Raw genomic sequence first — 20,080 nt, forward strand, 5'->3', positions numbered from 1 at the left:
TTCTGAAGAACCTAGGGGCAGGACAGGAATAAAGACGCAGATGCAGAGAATGGACTTGAGGACACGGGGAGGGGGAAGGGTAAGCTGGCACAACGTGAGAGAGTGGCATGGACATATATACACTACCAAATGTAAAATAGATAGCTAGTGGGAAGCAGCTGCATAGCACAGGGAGATCAGCTCAGTGCTTTGTGACCACCTAGAGGGGTGGGATAGGGAGGATGAGAGGCAGATGCAAGAGGGAGGGGATATGGGGATATATGTAAACGTATAGCTGATTCACTTTGTTATACAGCAGAAACTAACACACCATTGTAAAGCAATTATACTCTTTTAAGATGTTAAAAGAAAATGTTCTCGACTGAAAAATAATAAGTGGCTGATTACACATAATTTCAAAAGCAGACATTGATAAATTAGCATATATTTCTCACTGGCTCTTGGAGAAGCAAATAAATGAGGCAGAGAAGTGCTTACATTTTCCTGGTTTGGCTGGAATTCGAATCACAGTGGGCTTCCTGGTGGGTGCTGGTTGAACTGCTCGTTCCTTTGCTGGTTCTATTCTTGTGGGGAGCTGAAAGGGATCTAATGAAAAACACAGTGCATTTTGCATGTTTTAGTTAACATGGACTCAAACAAAAAACCTCATTCATGATTAAAGAGTCATATTTTTCATGCCCTAGGGAAAACTATTCATGGATAAACAAAATCTCAGTTTGCAGAGACAAAAACAAAGTCAGGGCTCATGAAAGGAAATAACTTGGCACTCCGTAAATAATTCATGTGGCTTTTCTTCCTCTCTGATGAGAGAGATCCAGGACAATCTTCAATTATGTAGAAGCTATCTTTCACAGGAGTGTAATCATTCCATAAGTGTCTGCCTGAAAATGAGGGGCAATTGAAACATGCAGCCAATTTTCCCCCTATAGTGAAGCTTCCTGGATCCCTCAGGAAGGAATGTCTCTTTGCCCCACCCCTGTGCCTGCACTGGAAAACCTCCCTGAAGTGCTGGCCCTGGGCCTCATCCCACCCTGCCGGAGCCAGGCAGCAGCACTCTCGGATTGAGTAGTGAGGTGAAACTACACCTTGCTAACATGAAAATGGAAAACGTTTTATCCTGGAAATAAAATAAGACACCTCCCTTCAAATATTTAATTTGGAGCCAAGGATATATATTCTCCATCTTAACCCATTCATTTAAAATGGACAGTATGTGCTTAGGGACAGTATTTTAAATAAAAGCATAACCACCAAACTTTTTTCTTGCTTTTTTTGTTTTTGGCCATGCCGCAAGGCTTGTGGGATCTTAGTTACCCAACCAGGGATGGAACCCAGGCCCTCGGCAGTGAGAGCGTGGAGCCCTAACCACTGGACCGCCAGAGAAATCCCCCACCAAACTTTTTTACTGAAAGAAATAGTCTTTTTTTCTTTAATGTAAATGTTCTTTTTAGTAGTTTGGGAAGATGACCAAAACATTTTTAAAAGATGAAAAACCTAAAAATAAATAGATTAGCAAAAATAAAATCAAATGCTGTATAATGCATACTCTATACAGTGCACAGGGTCTCAAGAGGCCGCTTTTGCCTTTATTCAACAAGAGCCAGAATGAACACATACTGTATTCGGAACCTGTTCTCTGGATCTCGCCTGTAGGGAGATACTCCCTATAAACAATGCACTTCACAGCGCCTGTGATGAACAGCATTCATGTTCTGCCTGTTATGAGCCGCAGTTCAATAAAGCATCTTTTGCTGACCAGCTCTTTTCAGGATACACGAAGAGCTGAGCTAAGGATAAGATGGGCTTTCAGCTCCTTGATACTTGCCCTTCCCTTCCACCCAGCTCTCAGGCAACCCCACTCTCAGACCTGCTACCAGAGCGTCACCCACTAACTAGTCACTTGATCTCACATGTCTGCTTACCACGTGCCAGTAACGGTGCGAGGTGGGGAGATAGGATGGTTAAGTACAATCCTATTTTAAGTTCATTATCTATCACCTAAGTAAGGCCCCCAGATGGCATGCTAGGTAAAATAATAATTATTAGGCTAGTTAGAAAAGAAAAAAATTAGATGACCCCTCTATGGAAACCGGTCTATTAGCTCATTAGTGAGGCGAGTCTTGTCTATGCTCAAAAACCCAACTCAACATCATCAAAACAATATCAAACTTTCAAAAAAGGCTCTTGTAATAATATCACTTTCTTCCACTGTAACCTATATCCCCAGAAAACAAACAAAGCTTCTTCTTTTAGGTCTAAAGAAATTCGTCAATTCCTTATTTTGTTATAGCATTATTTTTCATTTCAAAAGTAACATTTATTGTAAAAATGGGAAACATTAAGAAATATATGATAGGGACTTCCCTGGTGGTGCAGTGGTTAAGAATCCGCCTGCCAATGCAGGGGACACAGGTTCGATCCCTGGTCCGGGAAAATCCCACATGCCGTGGAGCAACTAAGCCCGTGAGCCACAACTACTGAGCCTGCGCTCTAGAGCCCGCAAGCCACAACTACTGAAGCCTGCATGCCACAACTACTGAAGCCAGTGAGCCTAGAGCCTTGTGCTCCACAACAAGAGAAGCCCTCGCACCGCAATGAAGAGTAGCCCCCGCTCGCCACTAGAGAAAGCCCGCACGCAACAATGAAGACCCAACACAGCCAAAAATAAATAAATTTATTTTAAAAAAAAGTTGATCTTTAAAAAAAAAAGAAATATATGATAGAAAATCTCCTGTAATCCCATCCCTGCAGTAGTAATTATTATCTAAAATATGTGTATCTTTGTACAGATTTTTTTCTATATCATGTGTATTATTACATAGGTATTTTGAAAAACACAAACCTGTATCATATGTATTATTACGCAGGTATTTTGAAAAACAGAAACAGGATCATTTTATATCTATTTCTTTGTAACTTACTCTTTCACTTTTTTTCCATTCAGTATTGATTGGGTGCCTGCTACACATCAAATGCTGTTCTAGATGCTGGGAATACGTTAGGGAACAGAGCAAAGAACTCTGTCCTTGTGATGCTTACACTCCAGCAGGAGACGGAGACAATAAACAATAAATATATTGAGTGATTCATGCAGTATATTAGAAGGTGAGACATGCTACTGAAAAAGGAAAATGTAGAGCAAGGGGGAACTTCAGTTGTGGTCAGAAGGGAAGCAGGTTGCAGCGTGAAACGGGAGTGCAGGGGGTGAGGGAGAGGAGGGCTCCATGATTCTCTTTCCAACAGATGGATTTTGCATGTTCTAACAGTTCTTCCAAGCTGAAAAATACACATCCGGGTTTTTAGGAAACAGCAGTGCTGATGGATAAAAAGGGGAAGGTAGGCTGGTATTAAAGCCCATTATTGCAAACATGACCTGAAACTGCACTCCCTGAACGTGTCATCTGTTCTGAGTAATGCTAGCTAGAATGAAAGAATTTGAAGACCCCAATCTCGGCATATATTTTATTCAAACACAGAAACATAGTATCTCTCCTGTGTGCACACCTTTCCTTCCTGTTCATCTCTCTCCCCTGCTGTTGCCCCTGCTCTGCCTCCTCGTTGGAACCCACTGACCTCCAAGGAGCGACTTTCCTTCCCCCACTGCTGCAGAGACTTGACCATCCCCCCTCCCCTCAACCTTGGCTGTAACAGCCCATCCTCTCAGGGCTCTGTTTCCTGCTGGGAAAAGGACCAAAATTCAAGAAAAGGATTAAGGCTGATAACTGTTCACTTTGCTCTTCCATTCAAGTGGTATTTCTGCTTTTAACAGCTGCTTTGGGTCCCTACAATCCGGTGGTTATTAGGATAGATTTTTTTTTTTAATTTTTTTTGCGGTACGCGGGCCTCTCACTGTTTGGCCTCTCCCGTTGCGGAGCACAGGCTCCGGACGCGCAGGCTCAGCGGCCATGGCTCACGGGCCCAGCCGCTCCGCGGCATGTGGGATCTTCCCAGACTGGGGCACGAACCCGTGTCCCCTGCATCGGCAGGCGGACTCTCAACCACTGCGCCACCAGGGAAGCCCAGGATAGGTTTTTAGTTGGTGATTTTGGGGGGTGAGGTGGAGGGAGAAGAAAATCCTGAGCAGAATCACTTCAATTGTTTCCCAACTCATCTGACGTTCTGGGCCAGGATACCACGTACACTCTTGTCTCTCTCACATCCCAGGAGTGAGAGTACGAACAAGGTGGGCAGAGAAGGAGAAAGAGGCCACTCAGTGCCCTTGGAGGGCTGGGCACAGGGGGATCCCAAATGTGCTTGTTCTTGGAGGACTAGCCTCAGGGAACCCCGTCCCAAATCCTGCAGGTCTCAACTACCGCATTAAAGGCTCCAGTCATTTTTTAAAACCTGCTAGATTTAAACTGAAGTAGCAAGATACAACTTAAATACAAAGTATTCAAAGTGTCCTAGCTACCCACTTTCTCTCCCTTTCTTGGTCTTTATTTTTAGTATCATGAGCTGCTCTTTAATAACTGGCACTCAGATCATGTCTAATTATTCTAGTATACACGTCTCCAAAAAAAAGAAAAAAAAATTCTTTCTCAATACAGTGAAGCAAGGAAGTCTGAGTGTTCCAGTACTGTGGCTGTTTGGCAGAAGTGCGTCTGCTTAATGACCTCCCCTAGCTGTGCTCCCTGAGTCAGTGAGCTCGGCCTCTGCCTCTCTGCGCCCTGTCCCAGGCTGCCATCCAGAAGAGGCGCTCTCCGATGAGCGGAGAGGAGAGAAAGCATCCCTTCAGTGAGAAGGTGGAGCCAGAGGCCTGGTTTTCACCTTGATGATGGTGTGAGAGTCTCTCTCTAGCTACACAGTATGTTTACTTTTTACATCTTTTCATGAGGGGGGTATTTTTCTCCAACAGCAATGTTAAGTGGGCAACCTAGAAGGCAAGGATGGCACCTCACGTTTGGGAACTCCTGGCACTGCCAGGTGGGAAACTGGATTGTTGGTACTGTTAATAAGTTTAAAGTTCATGATCTTTAAGCCAGTAGTCCCACTTTTGGAAATTTCTTTATAAAAGCACTAGTAGAAGTAAAAATATTTACAAGAGTGTTTACCGCAGCATTTTTTTGTAGTGGTGTCCATCAATAGGGGAAACGCTGACTTGACTGTGCTGCACTCATACCAGGGAATATCAGGCAGGTATCAAGGAACAAGGAGTCAGACTTAGATCTACTGGCCTGGAGAGAAGTCCCTAAACCTCATTACTAAGTGAATAAAGTAAGCTGCTGGGTAATGGGTACAGTTAGGTAAACATTTTTGCTGCTGAGTAATGGGTACAGTTAGGTAAAACTTTTTGTAAAAAACAGGAAGAAGTACATGTACGTGTACATGTTTGTAAGCTTTGGTTTGGAATGTCCAAAGGCACAGAAAGCTACATACAACATGGTTCACACTGGTTATTCTGGGGATTTGAATGGATTGGAGGGAGATTCATTTTTGTCTTTCACTAAATGTTTATATTGTTAGACTTATTACTGCAAATATATGTTACTTTGTGACTGAAAAAAAATCCAATAAAATAAATTCAATCACATGAAAAAAGTTACAAAATTAAGCTGAAGTAACACCCCTGCCAAACAAACTGAAACAAAAATCACTTAGAAATAAGAGGAGGGACTTCCCTGGTGCCGCAGTGGTTAAGAATCCACGTGCCAATGCAGGGGACACAGGTTCGATCCCTGGTCCGGGAAGATCCCACATGCCACGGAGCAACCAAGCCCGTGAGCCACAACAAAGAGTAGCCCCCGCTCACCGCAACTAGAGAAAGCCGGCACGCAGCAGCGAAGACCCACTGCAGCCAACAATAAAAATTAAAAAAATAAAGAGAAATAAGAGGAAAAATATGAAAATACTTGTCCCTTTAGCTGCTTTTTCAAGGCAATAATGGCCATAAAATTTTCCATAAAGTAACCAGAAAAATAAAAACTCTTTCTTTTGGCTAATACTCCTCAGTGATTCTATTTAATAGGAAATAATGCAGATACATATTTTTGAATTTGTCTAATTTAGACATATTTAGTTAATAATAATTAGCTTTTATTTGTAACCTTGAATAATATAATTGTTTAGAAAAATCATATTTTATGATTCTTAAAATTTCTACTCCTCACAGGCTGAGGAACAGCTTGGGGGGCGGCTCTTTCTCTGTGGCAAAGACAAGGGATATGTCTCCTAGTTTCTTTCATGCTAATTCTGCTTAGGGTCATCTATTTGAAAACCAGCTTCCCCCATCCTCTCCTGCTGATGGAGTTCCCTCATAAAAGACAACCTTTGTTAGCATTTTTAATACATCTTCCAAAGACACAGCATATTTACATGTAAATATGTGTTTTAACACCAACACTATAGCTAAAATACCATGAATACTATCTATACCTTGCATTTTTCACCCAGAGTATCTTGGCGGTTGGTCCATAGTAGGGGATAATAGGTGGTCTGCCTCTTTTTTAGCTACTGCACAATATTCCGTTGTATGGATGCAACCAGAATTTATTTCAGCGGTCCACTGAAGGCAATTTCCAACATTCTGTAGTAGAAGTCCTTAATCTGGGTTCTAAGAATAGGCCCTTGAAGCTCTGGAAATTGTACCTCCAACTGTGCATACATGTGCAAAAGGGTTATTTTCAAGGGAGAAAAAAGATTCATAGGCTAACTGAGTTCTGTGATCCAGAAAGGGTTAAGAACCCCAGTGTCATAATTTCCTCTATCACAGACTCTTTGCTCTTGCTTCTATAGAGAAAACACAACTAGCTGCAAAAGCATCTCCTAACCAAGTCTAAGGAAAGTCCATGGCATCTTTCTCTACTTTTATTTGCAGTGCTTACTCTGCCCTCCTTCCAGCCCCCTCACACCAATGCCAATTATTCTACACCTGCTGCCCCTTTACACCTATATCCACATGGTCTTCATTACCGGGTTGAGAAAAACATTGATGATAATGTAGTTTTCTGCCCATTACCTGTCTCTAATAATATGCTTGTCATCATAATTAGTTTCACCATCCTTGGCTAGCTTTTCTGTCATTTATTTCTTTCCCTTGAGTTCTGTTAACAGCAGAAATTGGCTGCTAAACTATTATTCTGGTCTGTGTAATGGGGTTGACAGCAGAAGCATTCTGCTTTTTTGACAACTGGGTATGATTTGTAAAGGTGTGAAGAGGAATTGCTAATGCTTCTCAGCTCCACTACATTAACCTGGAAGGCATTCTACCCAAGAAATGAATCCAATATTTAATTGCCTGTTTTATGAGTTTCCCTTTAATAATTTTTCTAATCCTTACAATGTTTTCATAGCTTCAGTATTTTCTGATCTCTATTTCCTGAGATTAATATGGCAACTTCATTTTATGAAAACTACTTTATTGGATTTTCTTTATTTTTTGAGAGAAAAGAAAAAGAAGGAAAGACATATCTGTGAGTTTCTCTCCTCTCTCCTGTGTTCCTCCCCCAGTTTTTGGCTGATGCCAGGACGATTAAGCAAGGTTTCACCTAGAGACCATAACCCTTTATCTACAAAGACAATGCTATTAATACACCATCAAAAAGTCACAAAGCCTTAGAACATGGGGAATATAGTCAATAATACTGTAATAACTTTGTATGATGGCAGATGGTAACTAGACTTATGGCGATCCTCTTGAAATATCGAATCACTAGGCTGTGTACATGGAACTAACATAGTGCTGTACGTCAATTATACATAGTGCTGTACGTCAATTACACTTCAATTAAAAAAATGTGTAGCTCCCCCACAAAGCCCCAGTCAGTAAACAAACAAAAATTCCCTCTACATTTTGAGGAATTCAGAGGCGATCTTGAAGGCCTTTGGAGGGCAATAAACAAGGAAGCAACAAGGTCCAATGTACACTCTAGAAAAATTCATTGGGTAACCATGATATGATGATGGGTTTGAGGCAGAAGCAGAGGCTCAATTTAGGAGGCTACTGCAGGAATCTGGGCCTAAAGATTAGAAAAGTGGGCCAGTAGCAGGAGTGATGGAAACTAGAGGAAAATTTAAGAACTATTCAGAAAGTAAAACCAGCAGGACTTGACCACTAACTGGTTGTGAAGGACAAGAAGTAAGAATAATGACTACCACTTATTGAGCACATACCATGTTTCAGACAATGTGATAGGGCTTTCCTCCATAATCATATTTAACACTTGCAATACCTCCAGGAGGAGTATTATTACCATGTTTCAGACAATGTGATAGGGCTTTCCTCCATAATCATATTTAACACCAGCAATACCTCCAGGAGGAGTATTATTGTCGTGTTTTACAGATGAGGAAACCGAGGCATTGTGAAGTCAATTGCCCAAGGTCACATAGCATTTAAGTGGTAGACCCCGACCTGCCTGACTCTTTAAGTGCAAACAACTAGTCACTGTGTGTGACAGGTAGGAAGGCTCAAGGATGATGGATAGGATCCTTTGTGGGGGCTGGTGTGTGATGGTGTCACTAGGACAGGAGCAGAATACAGGAAGAGAAGCAGGCTTAAAAAAAAGACAGAGTGGACTTCCCTGGTGGTGCAGCAGTTAAGAATCCGCCTGCCAATGCAGGGGACATGGGTTAGAGCCTTGGTCCGGTAAGATCCCACACGCCGCGGAGCAGCTAAGCCTGTGTGCCACAACTACCGAGCCTGCACTCTAGAGCCCACGAGCCACAAATACTGAAGCCCGCGCACCTAGAGCCCGTGCTCCGCAACAAGAGAAGCCACCACGATGAGAAGCCCATGCACCACAACAAAGAGTAGCCCCGGCTCACAGCAGCTAGAGAAAGCCAGTGCACAACAACAAAGACCCAACGCAGACAAAAATAAATAAAATAAATAAATTTATAAAATTAAAATAAAGGGCTTGGCGCGGTGGTTGAGAGTCCGCCTGCCGATGCGGGGGACACGGGTTCGTGCCCCGGTCCGGGAGGATCCCACATGCCGTGGAGCGGCTGGGCCCGTGAGCCATGGCCGCTGAGCCTGCGCGTCCGGAGCCTGTGCTCCGCAACGGGAGAGGTCACTACAGTGAGAGGCCCACGTACCACAAAACAAAACAAAACAAAACAAAACAAAAAAATAAAAAAAAAAAAAAAGAAAACAGAGTGTTCAGTTCAGGATAACTCCACAGGTTAGAGCAATGGTTAAAGTCAGGTGGGGCAAGCAGATTACACCTTTTGCTGAACGACTGTCTCAGTAATTAAACATTGTGCAAGGACGTGGTAGAAATCAAGAAACAGAAAAGGCTGAGTAGGAAGCACGATACTGTATTCATGTTGATGTATACTGTTGACCTTCCTTTGGGCCCGTGAGCCACGGCCGCTGAGCCGGTGCGTCCGGAGCCTGTGCTCCGCAACGGGAGAGGCCACAACAGTGAGAGGCCCGCGTACCGCAAAACAAAACAAAACAAAACAAAACAAAAAAATAAAAAAAAAAAAAAAGAAAACAGAGTGTTCAGTTCAGGATAACTCCACAGGTTAGAGCAATGGTTAAAGTCAGGTGGGGCAAGCAGATTACACCTTTTGCTGAACGACTGTCTCAGTAATTAAACATTGTGCAAGGACGTGGTAGAAATCAAGAAACAGAAAAGGCTGAGTAAGAAGCACGATACTGTATTCATGTTGATGTATACTGTTGACCTTCCTTTTTGAAGATGACTGTAATTATCTGCTTGATGACACAGAATAAATTCTCAGCAGTTATTAACCAAGTTGCCATTCCCACAGAATCTAACAGCTTCTACAAAAGGTGGTACTATTTTGGCTCGTACTGTTTCCACCCCTGAACAGCTTGCTGCTGTTGGATCTACCCCTCCCTGTCCTACTCTGAACCCTGTTAACACCAAAAAGGTTTAAATAAGAAAATGGTATAACAAAAACTTGAAAAGTTTTTAATGTGTTGCCTGGTTTAAGGATTCGTGAAAATGTTGAGTACCAACATGATAGAGTGAAAAATAAACTAGACTTAGAAAGAAAAGATGGACTTTGAATCCTGCTTTGGAAACCCGAGTAAGTTACCCTTTGATCTCTCTCAGTCTCATTTTCTTCCTCTGCAAACTGAGGCCAATGATGCCTTGTAAAGGGTTAAAAGTATTAAATTAAATAATGTATGTCTGGGCATCTAGCAGAGGGTTTGGAGCTAGGCAGAAGTTCAATATATCCTAATGTTTTTCTTTCCACTCCTTATGGACAAGAGGCATGCTATAGCCAGTTACAATGTTGTGTGCATGATATTTAATAAATATGTGGTTGTTATCATTTAAAATATGCCTGTACTTAGCAGAATTTGGTTTTGAATCACAGAGCTTATATCATTTTGATGCATGTTAAACATTTAGAAGATGACAGCTAACCTTTTGAAAATACTATTACGCTTACATGTTCATAAATTCTGCCCAAGTAAGTAAAAAGCAGTGAAAGGAATCTTAGCAATGACAAGTACAGCAGTTTAGTTTGACAAATCAAAGATAAGCTTTACCATCACACTCTCCATTTGAACAGTGTGAGGAAAGAAAACATACTCTCTGCCTCGTGGGAAATCTAATTGTCCCGATCTTGGCAGGAAACTTACAACTGTTGTAGTTTATTTACAAAACTTTCCATTCCCAAGGGAAGGTGTTCTGTGAAGATTATGGAACGACATTCTGCAACATATGGCCGGGTTTACTGCTCTTGCCAGAGTCCTCCGCAGGGCTGGCCCCTTTCCAGGCACTCCCACGGGGCTGGCTCCATCTGAGGAGCCCTTCTGGGGCATGACTTCCCCCCTCTGAGAAGTTTCCCTCTCCTCCTCCTAATGCTCGAATCTCCACCTGCCCAAGGAAGGAGCCAGCCTCTCATCTAGTTAAGTCCCTGGTCCCACTCTGCTTATTCCTGGCTCATGTGAGAGTAATCAACACGTGTGCCTCCCTCCTTCTCCGTCTCCATCTCCCCATCCCAGAGTTTCCCTTCGCTCTCTGATTCCATCTCCCACCCGGCTCCTTGTTTCTTTTTTTTTCTTTTTCTTTTTTTTTTTTGCGGTACGTGGGCCTCTCACTGCCGTGGCCTCTCCCGTTGCGGAGCACAGGCTCCAGACGCACAGGCTCAGCGGCCATGGCTCACGGGCCCAGCCGCTCCGCGGCATGTGGGATCTTCCCGGACCGGGGCGCGAACCCGGCTCCCCTGCATCGGCAGGCGGACGCGCAACCACTGCGCCACCAGGGAAGCCCCCGGCTCCTTGTTTCTTAATCTCGCTGTGTTTCTCCCTGTCTCTACACATCCACACACACACACACACACGCACGCACGCATGTGCACACACATGCACGTCCACGCCTCAATAACTTATGTGCCAGAAACGAAAACAGCAAGTGCCATTTGAGATACCCTAGGATGAATTTAGATTCCCTTCCACTTCTGAGTTTTACTCACCCAGAACCATCTCTGAATCAACAGAGTCTTCAACCAGGTTCCCAGACGGGGCGGGTAAAACCTCATCGTCAAAGCTGATGAGGTCGATGTCCCCCGGAGGCTTGCTTTGCAGAACCGGCACTGGGGGGCTGGCCGGGGGTCCTTCTCCCAGGGACCTGAACGCTTTGGCTTGGGACGCCACGGAGAGGCGGGGAGGCACAGTGATGGGTTTCAGCAAAGCCGCAGGGTGGGGGGCCGTTTCTGCAGAAGCTGATTTCTTGGGCAGCAAAGGCCGAGGAGCAGGAGTCGGGGTTTTCTTCCCACTGTCGGGGCTCTCGGCCACGGACCCCCCTCCCAGACTCTCGGGATTAACACTTCGTGTGAGGCCAAGATTTGGTTTCTTTGGCAATTCGGGTTTGGTCACGGGGATGCTCCCTGCTTCTTGCGGTGGAGAGTGTGGGGTGAGGCCTTCCCTAGAGGCCCCCCGGAGTCTGTTTGTGGTCCAGGAGTCCCAGCCTCCAGAGGCTCTGTCAGCTGCCGGTTTGGGAGCCACTGAGGGTTTCCCTGAGGAAGCAGCAGGCCTCGGGGGGACTGTGCGGGGGGCAATTTCTGGCTTCTTGGGCAGTCCCACGTTTTCCACATTTGTCTGACCCTCAAGTGCTTTGATCCTGGAAACGACGGTATTTGGGCTCCGTTCTGCGTTCATAATGTTCATCACTGCCTGACTGTCCGAGTGGCCGGTATCGTCCCACAGAGGCTGGGGCCGGCTCGGGGTTGCCTCCTCTGGCGTGGCCGCTGGGCTGCTTTTCTGGGGATTCTGCTCTTTAACGTGAGGCTCTCTGGCCACTGGTCTGAGGTTACTTTTTGATCTTGGTTTGGGCACTGGACATCTTGTAGCACTGGGGTTTTCTGGACAATTCTGTTCTTCAGAAATATCAAAGACTATTAAAGGCGTCTCGTCTGTCGGAGGATCACTGGCTGAGGCTGCTGGGGAAGGCAGGAGAGGTTTCAGAGGTGCCGGCAGTGCTGACAAGACCAAAATGAACAGAAGCTGCAATGTTATAATTTCAAAGAAAAAGGATACACAGAGTTTAAAAATATACATGTAGAATATCAAGAGATTTTGGTTTCCTTCCTTAGGAAAAAGTAATTCTAAAATCAATGGAGAGATGTTTATATTGAGCTTCCTGCAGGAGGGTTCTTCACGTTATATTTATTCATATAAAAATATTCATTATATAATATTTTATTTATTTATTTATTTATTTATTTATTTATTTTATTGTCACACCTTGCGGCATACAGGATCTTAGTTCCCCAGCTAGGGATGGAACCCGTGCTTCCATTGTGGTGGAAATGCAGAGTCTTAACCACTGGACCACTAGGGAAGTCCCTATATAATATTTTAAAACACCATTAAATTCCTGATTCTCAGTAGACTTATCAATGACCATTTCTCTCTTGTCAGAATTCCACAAATTCTTGTTTTACTTTTCCAAAGTAACTTCCTCTCATTTGTTATCTTAATGTAATGCTTTTTAAAAGTCTAACAGGACAACCACTTTTAGCATCCTATCAAGTTAAGTGCTAAATATAACAGCTTTCTCAGTGGGAATAAAGGGCATCAGCAGTAATACCAACCATGAGTTAAAAGGATGATGTTTTGGGGACTTCCCTGGTGGCGCAGTGGTTAAGAGTCTGCCTGCCAATGCAGGGGACACGGATTCGAGCCCTGGTCCGGGAAGATCCCACATGCCGCGGAGCAACTAAGCCCGCGCACCACAACTACTGAGCCTGCGCTCTAGAGCCCGCGAGCCACTACTACTGAGCCCACACGCCACAACTACTGAGCCCACGCACCTAGAGTCTGTGCTCCGCAACAAGAGAAGCCACCGCAATGAGAAGCCCGCGCACCTCAACGAAGAGTAGCCCCCGCTCGCCACAACTAGAGAAAGCCCGCGCGCAGCAACAAAGACCCAACGCAGCCAAAAATAAAATAAAAGAAAGAAATTTTTTAAAAAATAAAAAAAGATGATGTTTTTGTGATATGAACTAGGGTGAACCCTAGAGATTGGGGCTGCGGCTTGTGAGGATGAAGAATGACCTATTATAATAATCACAGCAAACCCAAATAAAGCAAGCACACAGCGATCACGACAACTGGGAAGCAGAGCTCAATGAATTATGCACAAATTGCAAATTATTTTAAAGGCTGGAGCCTACCGATTCCTTCCCTAGAACTAGGTCAGAGTTAGGGAAGACAAATTACTTGCATTACTTTGAGGCAGATGGTTGTCTATTTCTTCTGAAAAGTCAGTCTGAGTTGCTGAAGTAATAGTGTGCCTTGGAGTGGCAGCAGCATTATTATTATTTGTAGTGTTAACTTGAACTTGGTTGATTTCTTTTATGACTTGTTCATACGATGGTGGGAGCTGCAGAATGAAGGATGAAGATTTTAGACACCTATGGGTAACAGCCAAGGTGTTAACAGTCTCACTGTTCTTATCTTTGAACTTCATTCAAAATAAAATGCAGAGAGATGATGCGGTATTTACTCACCTCAGCAGGAACCAGCTCACTGGGCCTCCAAGGGCCTGCTGCGGAAGACGGGGGAAATGCCAGTCCTGGGGGTGGGGGTCCTGGAAACCACGAGGTCGGCCTCAGTGGCTCAGCTGCCACAATGGTGATCTCTGGGCGCCTAGCAGACAGAAGCCTCAGTGAGATTTCACAGCTTGATAACAAGCTATTGTCTATTTGTAAATGTTCAAAGATTCATGAAAATAACTACCACTCAAGAAAGTGACATAAGAACTGCCATAGTCACAGAAATGACCTGTCTGACCCGCGCTATCTCTAACAGTACACTGAGGCAGGCTTCGAGGGAGCACGTGACAGCCATCCTCCATGACACTGGCCTCAGAGAGTTAGAGATGTACCCTGAGCACACTTCGCTCTGCCTTGGCTGATACGAATGAGGATCAAGACCCATACAACCTCTTCAACCCAGGGCTCTGCTATCTAGCCTATGGCACAAACATAGGGTATCATAAGACAGAAAAATGCACTGGTTGAATGGAAATGTTTAGTTTTCCGTTATTATAAAGTACATACTCTGAAATGATACTATGTATTAGAAGAACAGCGTCTTTCTCCTCACTCTACCTCTCCCCGATTCAGAACGATCTTTAAGTGTTTAGAGTTTACTTGTTCACTTCTAGACCCTGATGTGTGTGTCTGTGTTCCTGGTCAGTTTGTATATGAATCTCATGCTTTATCTTCAATACTTGGAGCCACAGTGATTTAGGTGTGGCTTCTTTCATCATTTTCTTAACCTGATTCTACAGTCTCATGTTTACATTTTACCTTCAACCTGATTTCCCAACAAATACCAACTGTGTGACTCTGAGCAAATCAGTCAACCTCTCTGAGCCTCACTTTTCTCATCTAACAAATAGGTATGATGATACCTCCTCTGCCTTTCTCTAGAACTCTGTGGAAAATAAAAAATAAAAATAAAAAGCACTGCCATTATAAAAACTGTACAAGTACACACACTCTCATGCTAGCCTGTGAATCAGTAGAAACTGCCCATTGATTAAATTTGAATTGTATTACCTAAAAACCTCTACTTACAGCTTTTAAAAATTTAAATAACAGGAATTATTTATTAGCACAAATAACTGAAATAAGAACACATATTTTCAACGTGAGAAAAATGATTAAACAAAGAATATGATCACCTCACAGACAAATATTATTTAAACACAGTCATATATTAGAAGAAACTGGATTGACAAAGGGAAATATAAGATCTAATTATAGAGAAAAATGAGATTCTGAGATATATGTACAGAATCTTGTTACCTATCTTCATAATCTGGAATGTACTATTCAAAGCTATTAATTGTTGCTGTCTTTATGTAGGACAGTAAATACGCTGTGCTTTATTCTTTATATTTTTACTAGTTTTCCAATATTTTCTGTAATGAGCATGTATTATACTCAGAGTTAGAAAAAGTGGTTCACAAATTGCATTTAGCCAATCCCCTCTTAAGACATTATGCTAAGTGTGCCACAGTGAACTTACTTTCACCTCCCTGTGTGAAATCTAAATGAGTCATTCCAATTTTTATACAGCTTTTATCTAACTAGATAATGAATTACTAGTTAATAAATGTTAACCACTATACACGCATTAACCCTTATGACCACCCTATGAGGTACGTATGATTAGCGCCATTTTAAAGATGGGGATAGGGCTTCCTTGGTGGCGCAGTGGTTGCGCGTCCGCCTGCCGATGCAGGGGACACGGGTTTGTGCCCCGGTCTGGGAAGATCCCACATGCCGCGGAGCGGCTGGGCCCGTGAGCCATGGCCGCTGGGCCTGCGCGTCCGGAGCCTGTGCTCCGCAACGGGAGAGGCCACAGCAGAGGGAGGCCCGCATACCACAAAAACAAAACAAAAAATAAAGATGGGGATATAGAAGCTAAGAAAGGTTAAGGAGCTTGCTCAAGGTCCCATGGTGAGAAAGCAAAGTCAGCATTTGAACTTGGCTATGTCTGACTATAAACTCCTTGTTCTTCATTAGTCAACACGATACTTTAAGAAATTTGACAGTAGGGACCATAAATCTATCTTTCTATTTATCCACCTGTCCACACTTCCAACCACCCTACCATCTGTCTGACTATTGGTCCTTCCTTCTATTTATCCAGTGACTCACTCCTCCCTGCTCCCCTCCATCCCTCCCTCCCACCAGCCATCTAGCCATTTTTATTCATTCAGCTATCCATCTAGTCTGCCTGACTCTTTTCCTTTCTTTATCCTTCCTTTATTCAATTTTCTATCCTGTCATCAGTTCATTCATCCATGTGACATTTACTAAGTAGCTATGAGGTACAAAGCATTTCTTTGAAGTAGTTACAACAATGCTTCCCATATAGCAGTTGCTTAATAAACATTTTTAAATTGGCTTCAGTAAATAATTACTGTCAAAAGAAGATCTTCAGGCTTGTACTGCTTCTTCTCTCAAGCGAAATCATCATTCAAACTTATAGATTAATTCAGAAAATGTACTGATGAGGCTGTAATAACACTCCTTCTGAGAGAGAAATATTTAACTTGCTAACTGATGACACACTTTTACTTCATAATTAGCAGAATATATGTCCTCTATTATAAATATAACCATACCTCCTATCTCGATGAAGCTCACTCTGAATAGAAGTCCGAGAAGCTATAAAGGAAAGAATACACTGATATAGTACAAAATTCATACATTCAATAAAGGTTTAAATTTTTATAGGCTATACTATTGGAAAAAGTTAGCTTACATTTGACATCAGATAGAATGTATGAATTTTAACATCCATAGTAGAAAAGCAAATCCAAACAATCTTTTCATATGGCATAAAGTTAATTATAGTTATATATCTGAATTACATAAGAAAATATAGATTTCAAAAACTCCCCAAAGCACATTCCGTGGTTCTGAAAAATAATTTGAAGAATGAACAGAGAAAAGACGACAGCTACTAAATAGAAATTGCATGGTAAGAGCATTATGATGACATGAAATAACAATGGGCAGAAAAAATTTTAAATATCTATTCTAATCCATATTACTACACTTTTGTAATGTTTGTTTATAACTCTATTGTAAAGAGAGTGGAAGTGGTCAAATTTCCATCTATTTTCTAATTTTTCTGGAGTTTTACAAGCCTTAAGTTGTTTTATTACTTACATTAAGAGATAATAATAATACATGCAAAAAGTGTTCAAAGCACTTTTATAAAAATGTTTACAGCAGACAGTATTATTGTATACGCAGCACTAACTTTTCCCTTAAACCTCAAACTCAAAAAGCTAGATGGTTTAAATTTTTTCCAAATTTTATTTTAAAATTAAATTATGTCTTAACCAGATGACCTGGAAAATGTGTCACATATGGGATCACATATTACCCACATGTGTACTAGAGAATAGTATTTCTATTTTAAGGAGCACATTTAAAAGATACCTTTCAAAAAAAATCTTCAAATACTATACTGTAAAAATTTGTGGACAAAGGGGAATTTGTTTCAGATATAAACTACTTCTACTTTCCTATGTCTCCAATACTCTACTTTTTCAGTCCTTCTGACTTGAAAAGGTTGAAGGTATGAATCTTTTCTTTCTTCCTCCTCTTAAGTTCTGGTTCTCTCTGAACAAGGAGGATGCCAAAGCTGGGAGGCAGGGGTGAAGACGGGAGATGGGGATGAAATTTAGGCTGGGGTTGGAGCTGTGACAGCGAACCTACGTGGGGTTAGCAAAGCAAACCTGACATCTGAAACCATAACCCTTGGATCTCGAGTTGGAGGATGTTCTGCGCTCATACCATCAACTGGTATGATGGACTGGTACATTTCTATCAAGAGTTAACGAAGTTGAGGTGCGTTTTCTCTACTGGAATAAAGGAGGACAGACAGGCTAAAGCTCTGAGTGGCAGGTCTGATTTTTAAGAACAGTTTCATTAAGTCAGAGGCTCACCGAGTTTGCTACAAGTCCATCACCACCACCACTAAAGCCAGAATCAGCAGACACAGCACTTTTAAAAGACATCATGTTATTTATCGTCACAAACATACCTCGTCCACGGGGCATTTTTGCTGTGCACTATTCATGAGTGCTAAGGGAAAAAAAGATGGGGTTACAGAAGAGGAAAGAGAGAAAAAAGAGTGAACGCAGTTGCCTAAGCTCTAAAAAGAATAAGCAGCAAAACTGTCTTGTCATGCCACTGTTTCTACCCACCTCTGTACTTCGATGGAAAAGTTGATGAACCACAGTTTCAGAGAGTAAAGAAATATGTTGCAGGCAAAGATATATCTGTACAGACCAGGATATCCACACACATAACCATGGTAAAAAAAAAAAAAAAAATCTTCCTACAGTTTTTAGTAACAGTGCAAAAAAAAAAAAATCTAAAAATCATTCTGCAAAATTGATTTGCTACTTCAACAGGGATCAATTTTAAAGTATGAACAGTACTCAAAAGGTAATTCAGTAGTCAGTTTACATCTTTCAAATCAGTGGCCTTCCACTTGATTCTGCCCCTTCACCCCAGCGGCCATAGTAACAGCACTCCAACCCCCGCTTAGCACAGTGGTATTCCCGCACCGCATGCAGCATGATGAGGGGAGAGAAGGTCTCCCAATCACGCTTACAGACCTCCTCCACACTCTTGGAGAATCACTTGCTCTCCCCTCTCCTCCTCTGATTTTTTTTTTTTTCTCATATTCACTCATCTTTGAAATCTCTTTTTTCTCTTGATCCTTATAGAATGACTAGCACTTTTTGTCAGTTTTGAACAAGTTTAACAGCTAGAAACACTTTAGATTTTCATGTAGTGCCTCACATTCTTCCTGCTAATTTCTCAACTATCTGCTTAATCTCATTCTCACTTTCCCAGATTAAACAGATTTGATGAGGTTGTTACCAGGACACTCAAATTTGCCCCCAGGGCCCACAGAGAACATGTTCCTTTTAAACCCTGCCACACAAGGCCAGTCTTCCATGCATTTTGGATTAAGGTTGCAGAATAAAGGCAGGTTTTTCAGTCAAAGTTATATCATTTTACAGAATTATTTTCAAACTTTTCTAGTTCACATGGCTAAATTCTAAGTACAGAGCAAATTCATATTCAGCTGTTTATAAAAGACTGAGATCTGGATTTGCATTATTAGCACTAATAAAGAATTCTCCTAAGTTTCCACAGGATCATAAGCCTGGAGGGACCACCCCCCCCTTGTTTTTTTTCGTAAATTTCTGCTTTTTAAAAATTTTATTTATTTATTTATTTTTGGCTGCGTTGGGTCTTCATTGCTGTGTGCAGGCTTTCTCTAGTTGCGGTGAGCAGGGGCTACTCTTTGTTGTGGTGTGCAGGCTTCTCATTGTGGTGGCTTCTCTTGTTGCAGAGCATGGGCTCTAGGGGTATGGGCTTCAGTAGTTGTGGCATGCGGGCTCAATAGTTGTGGCAGGAGGGCTCAGTAGTTGCGGCTCGCGGTCTCTAGAGTGCAGGCTCAGTAGTTGTGGTGCACGGGCTTAGTTGCTCCGCAGCATGTGGGATCTTCCCGGACCAGGGCTCGAACCCATGGCAGGCGGATTCTTAACCACTGCGCCACCAGGGAAGTCCTGGAGGGACCCTTAATGATCATCCTACTCCAACCTTACAGATGAGAAGACTGAGATCAGAGAGGGTCAATGAATTATCCCATCTCACACAGCTCATTATGGGAAGGGCTGGGAGCAGTTTGCCTCTTGAACTAAACTCTTTGTGGAGCCAGGAGAGCTGGATGCTAGTCCTAATTCTAAATAATTCAAAATTATCAATTAAATGATTGTTAGAAGAAAATAACACAAAGGATTATTATATTACAAGCATCCTTGCTATAGTGCTACCTTACCAATGAAAATCACAATAATAAAAATAACTCACTAACTACATTTGCTTGGGACAGGGTATAAACTAGAGGCATATGACATGATAACAGGAACATCCAAGGAGTGGAAAGCTCAAAATGGCCCTGGAGTCAGGAAGTCTAGGTTCACATCTCAGATCTATCTTGTGAGGCCATTTAATCTCCGAGACTCAGTATCCCTACCATCTGTAAAACGGGGTTAACACCTACCACGCAGAGTGTTATTTTACAATGTAAGTGAATAGTTCCTGA

At 42.5% G+C, this 20,080-nt stretch overlaps 1 protein-coding gene across 10 annotated transcripts in view; it reads right to left on the minus strand.

Annotated features, from left to right (window-relative positions):
- SH3D19 (SH3 domain containing 19) overlaps positions 1-20,080 on the minus strand; it is a 174,658-nt gene that overhangs the window by 42,985 nt on the left and 111,593 nt on the right. For 4 of the 10 annotated variants that reach the window (XM_028491762.2, XM_028491758.2, XM_028491759.2 and 1 more), the window contains 6 exons: positions 17,999-18,039; positions 16,566-16,608; positions 13,933-14,071; positions 13,643-13,805; positions 11,395-12,399; positions 478-585 (listed from right to left, as the gene is read on the minus strand). In XM_028491762.2, the coding sequence (XP_028347563.1) occupies positions 478-585; positions 11,395-12,399; positions 13,643-13,805; positions 13,933-14,071; positions 16,566-16,608; positions 17,999-18,014 (1,474 nt within the window). In that variant the 5' untranslated portion in view covers positions 18,015-18,039. The remainder of the gene's footprint in view (positions 1-477; positions 586-11,394; positions 12,400-13,642; positions 13,806-13,932; positions 14,072-16,565; positions 16,609-17,998; positions 18,040-20,080) is intronic. The other 6 variants (XM_028491757.1, XM_028491763.2, XM_055085927.1 and 3 more) reach the window with 5 other exon arrangements.

Source organism: Physeter macrocephalus, chromosome 7 (assembly GCF_002837175.3).
Source record: "Physeter macrocephalus isolate SW-GA chromosome 7, ASM283717v5, whole genome shotgun sequence".
Lineage (NCBI taxonomy): Eukaryota > Metazoa > Chordata > Mammalia > Artiodactyla > Physeteridae > Physeter > Physeter macrocephalus.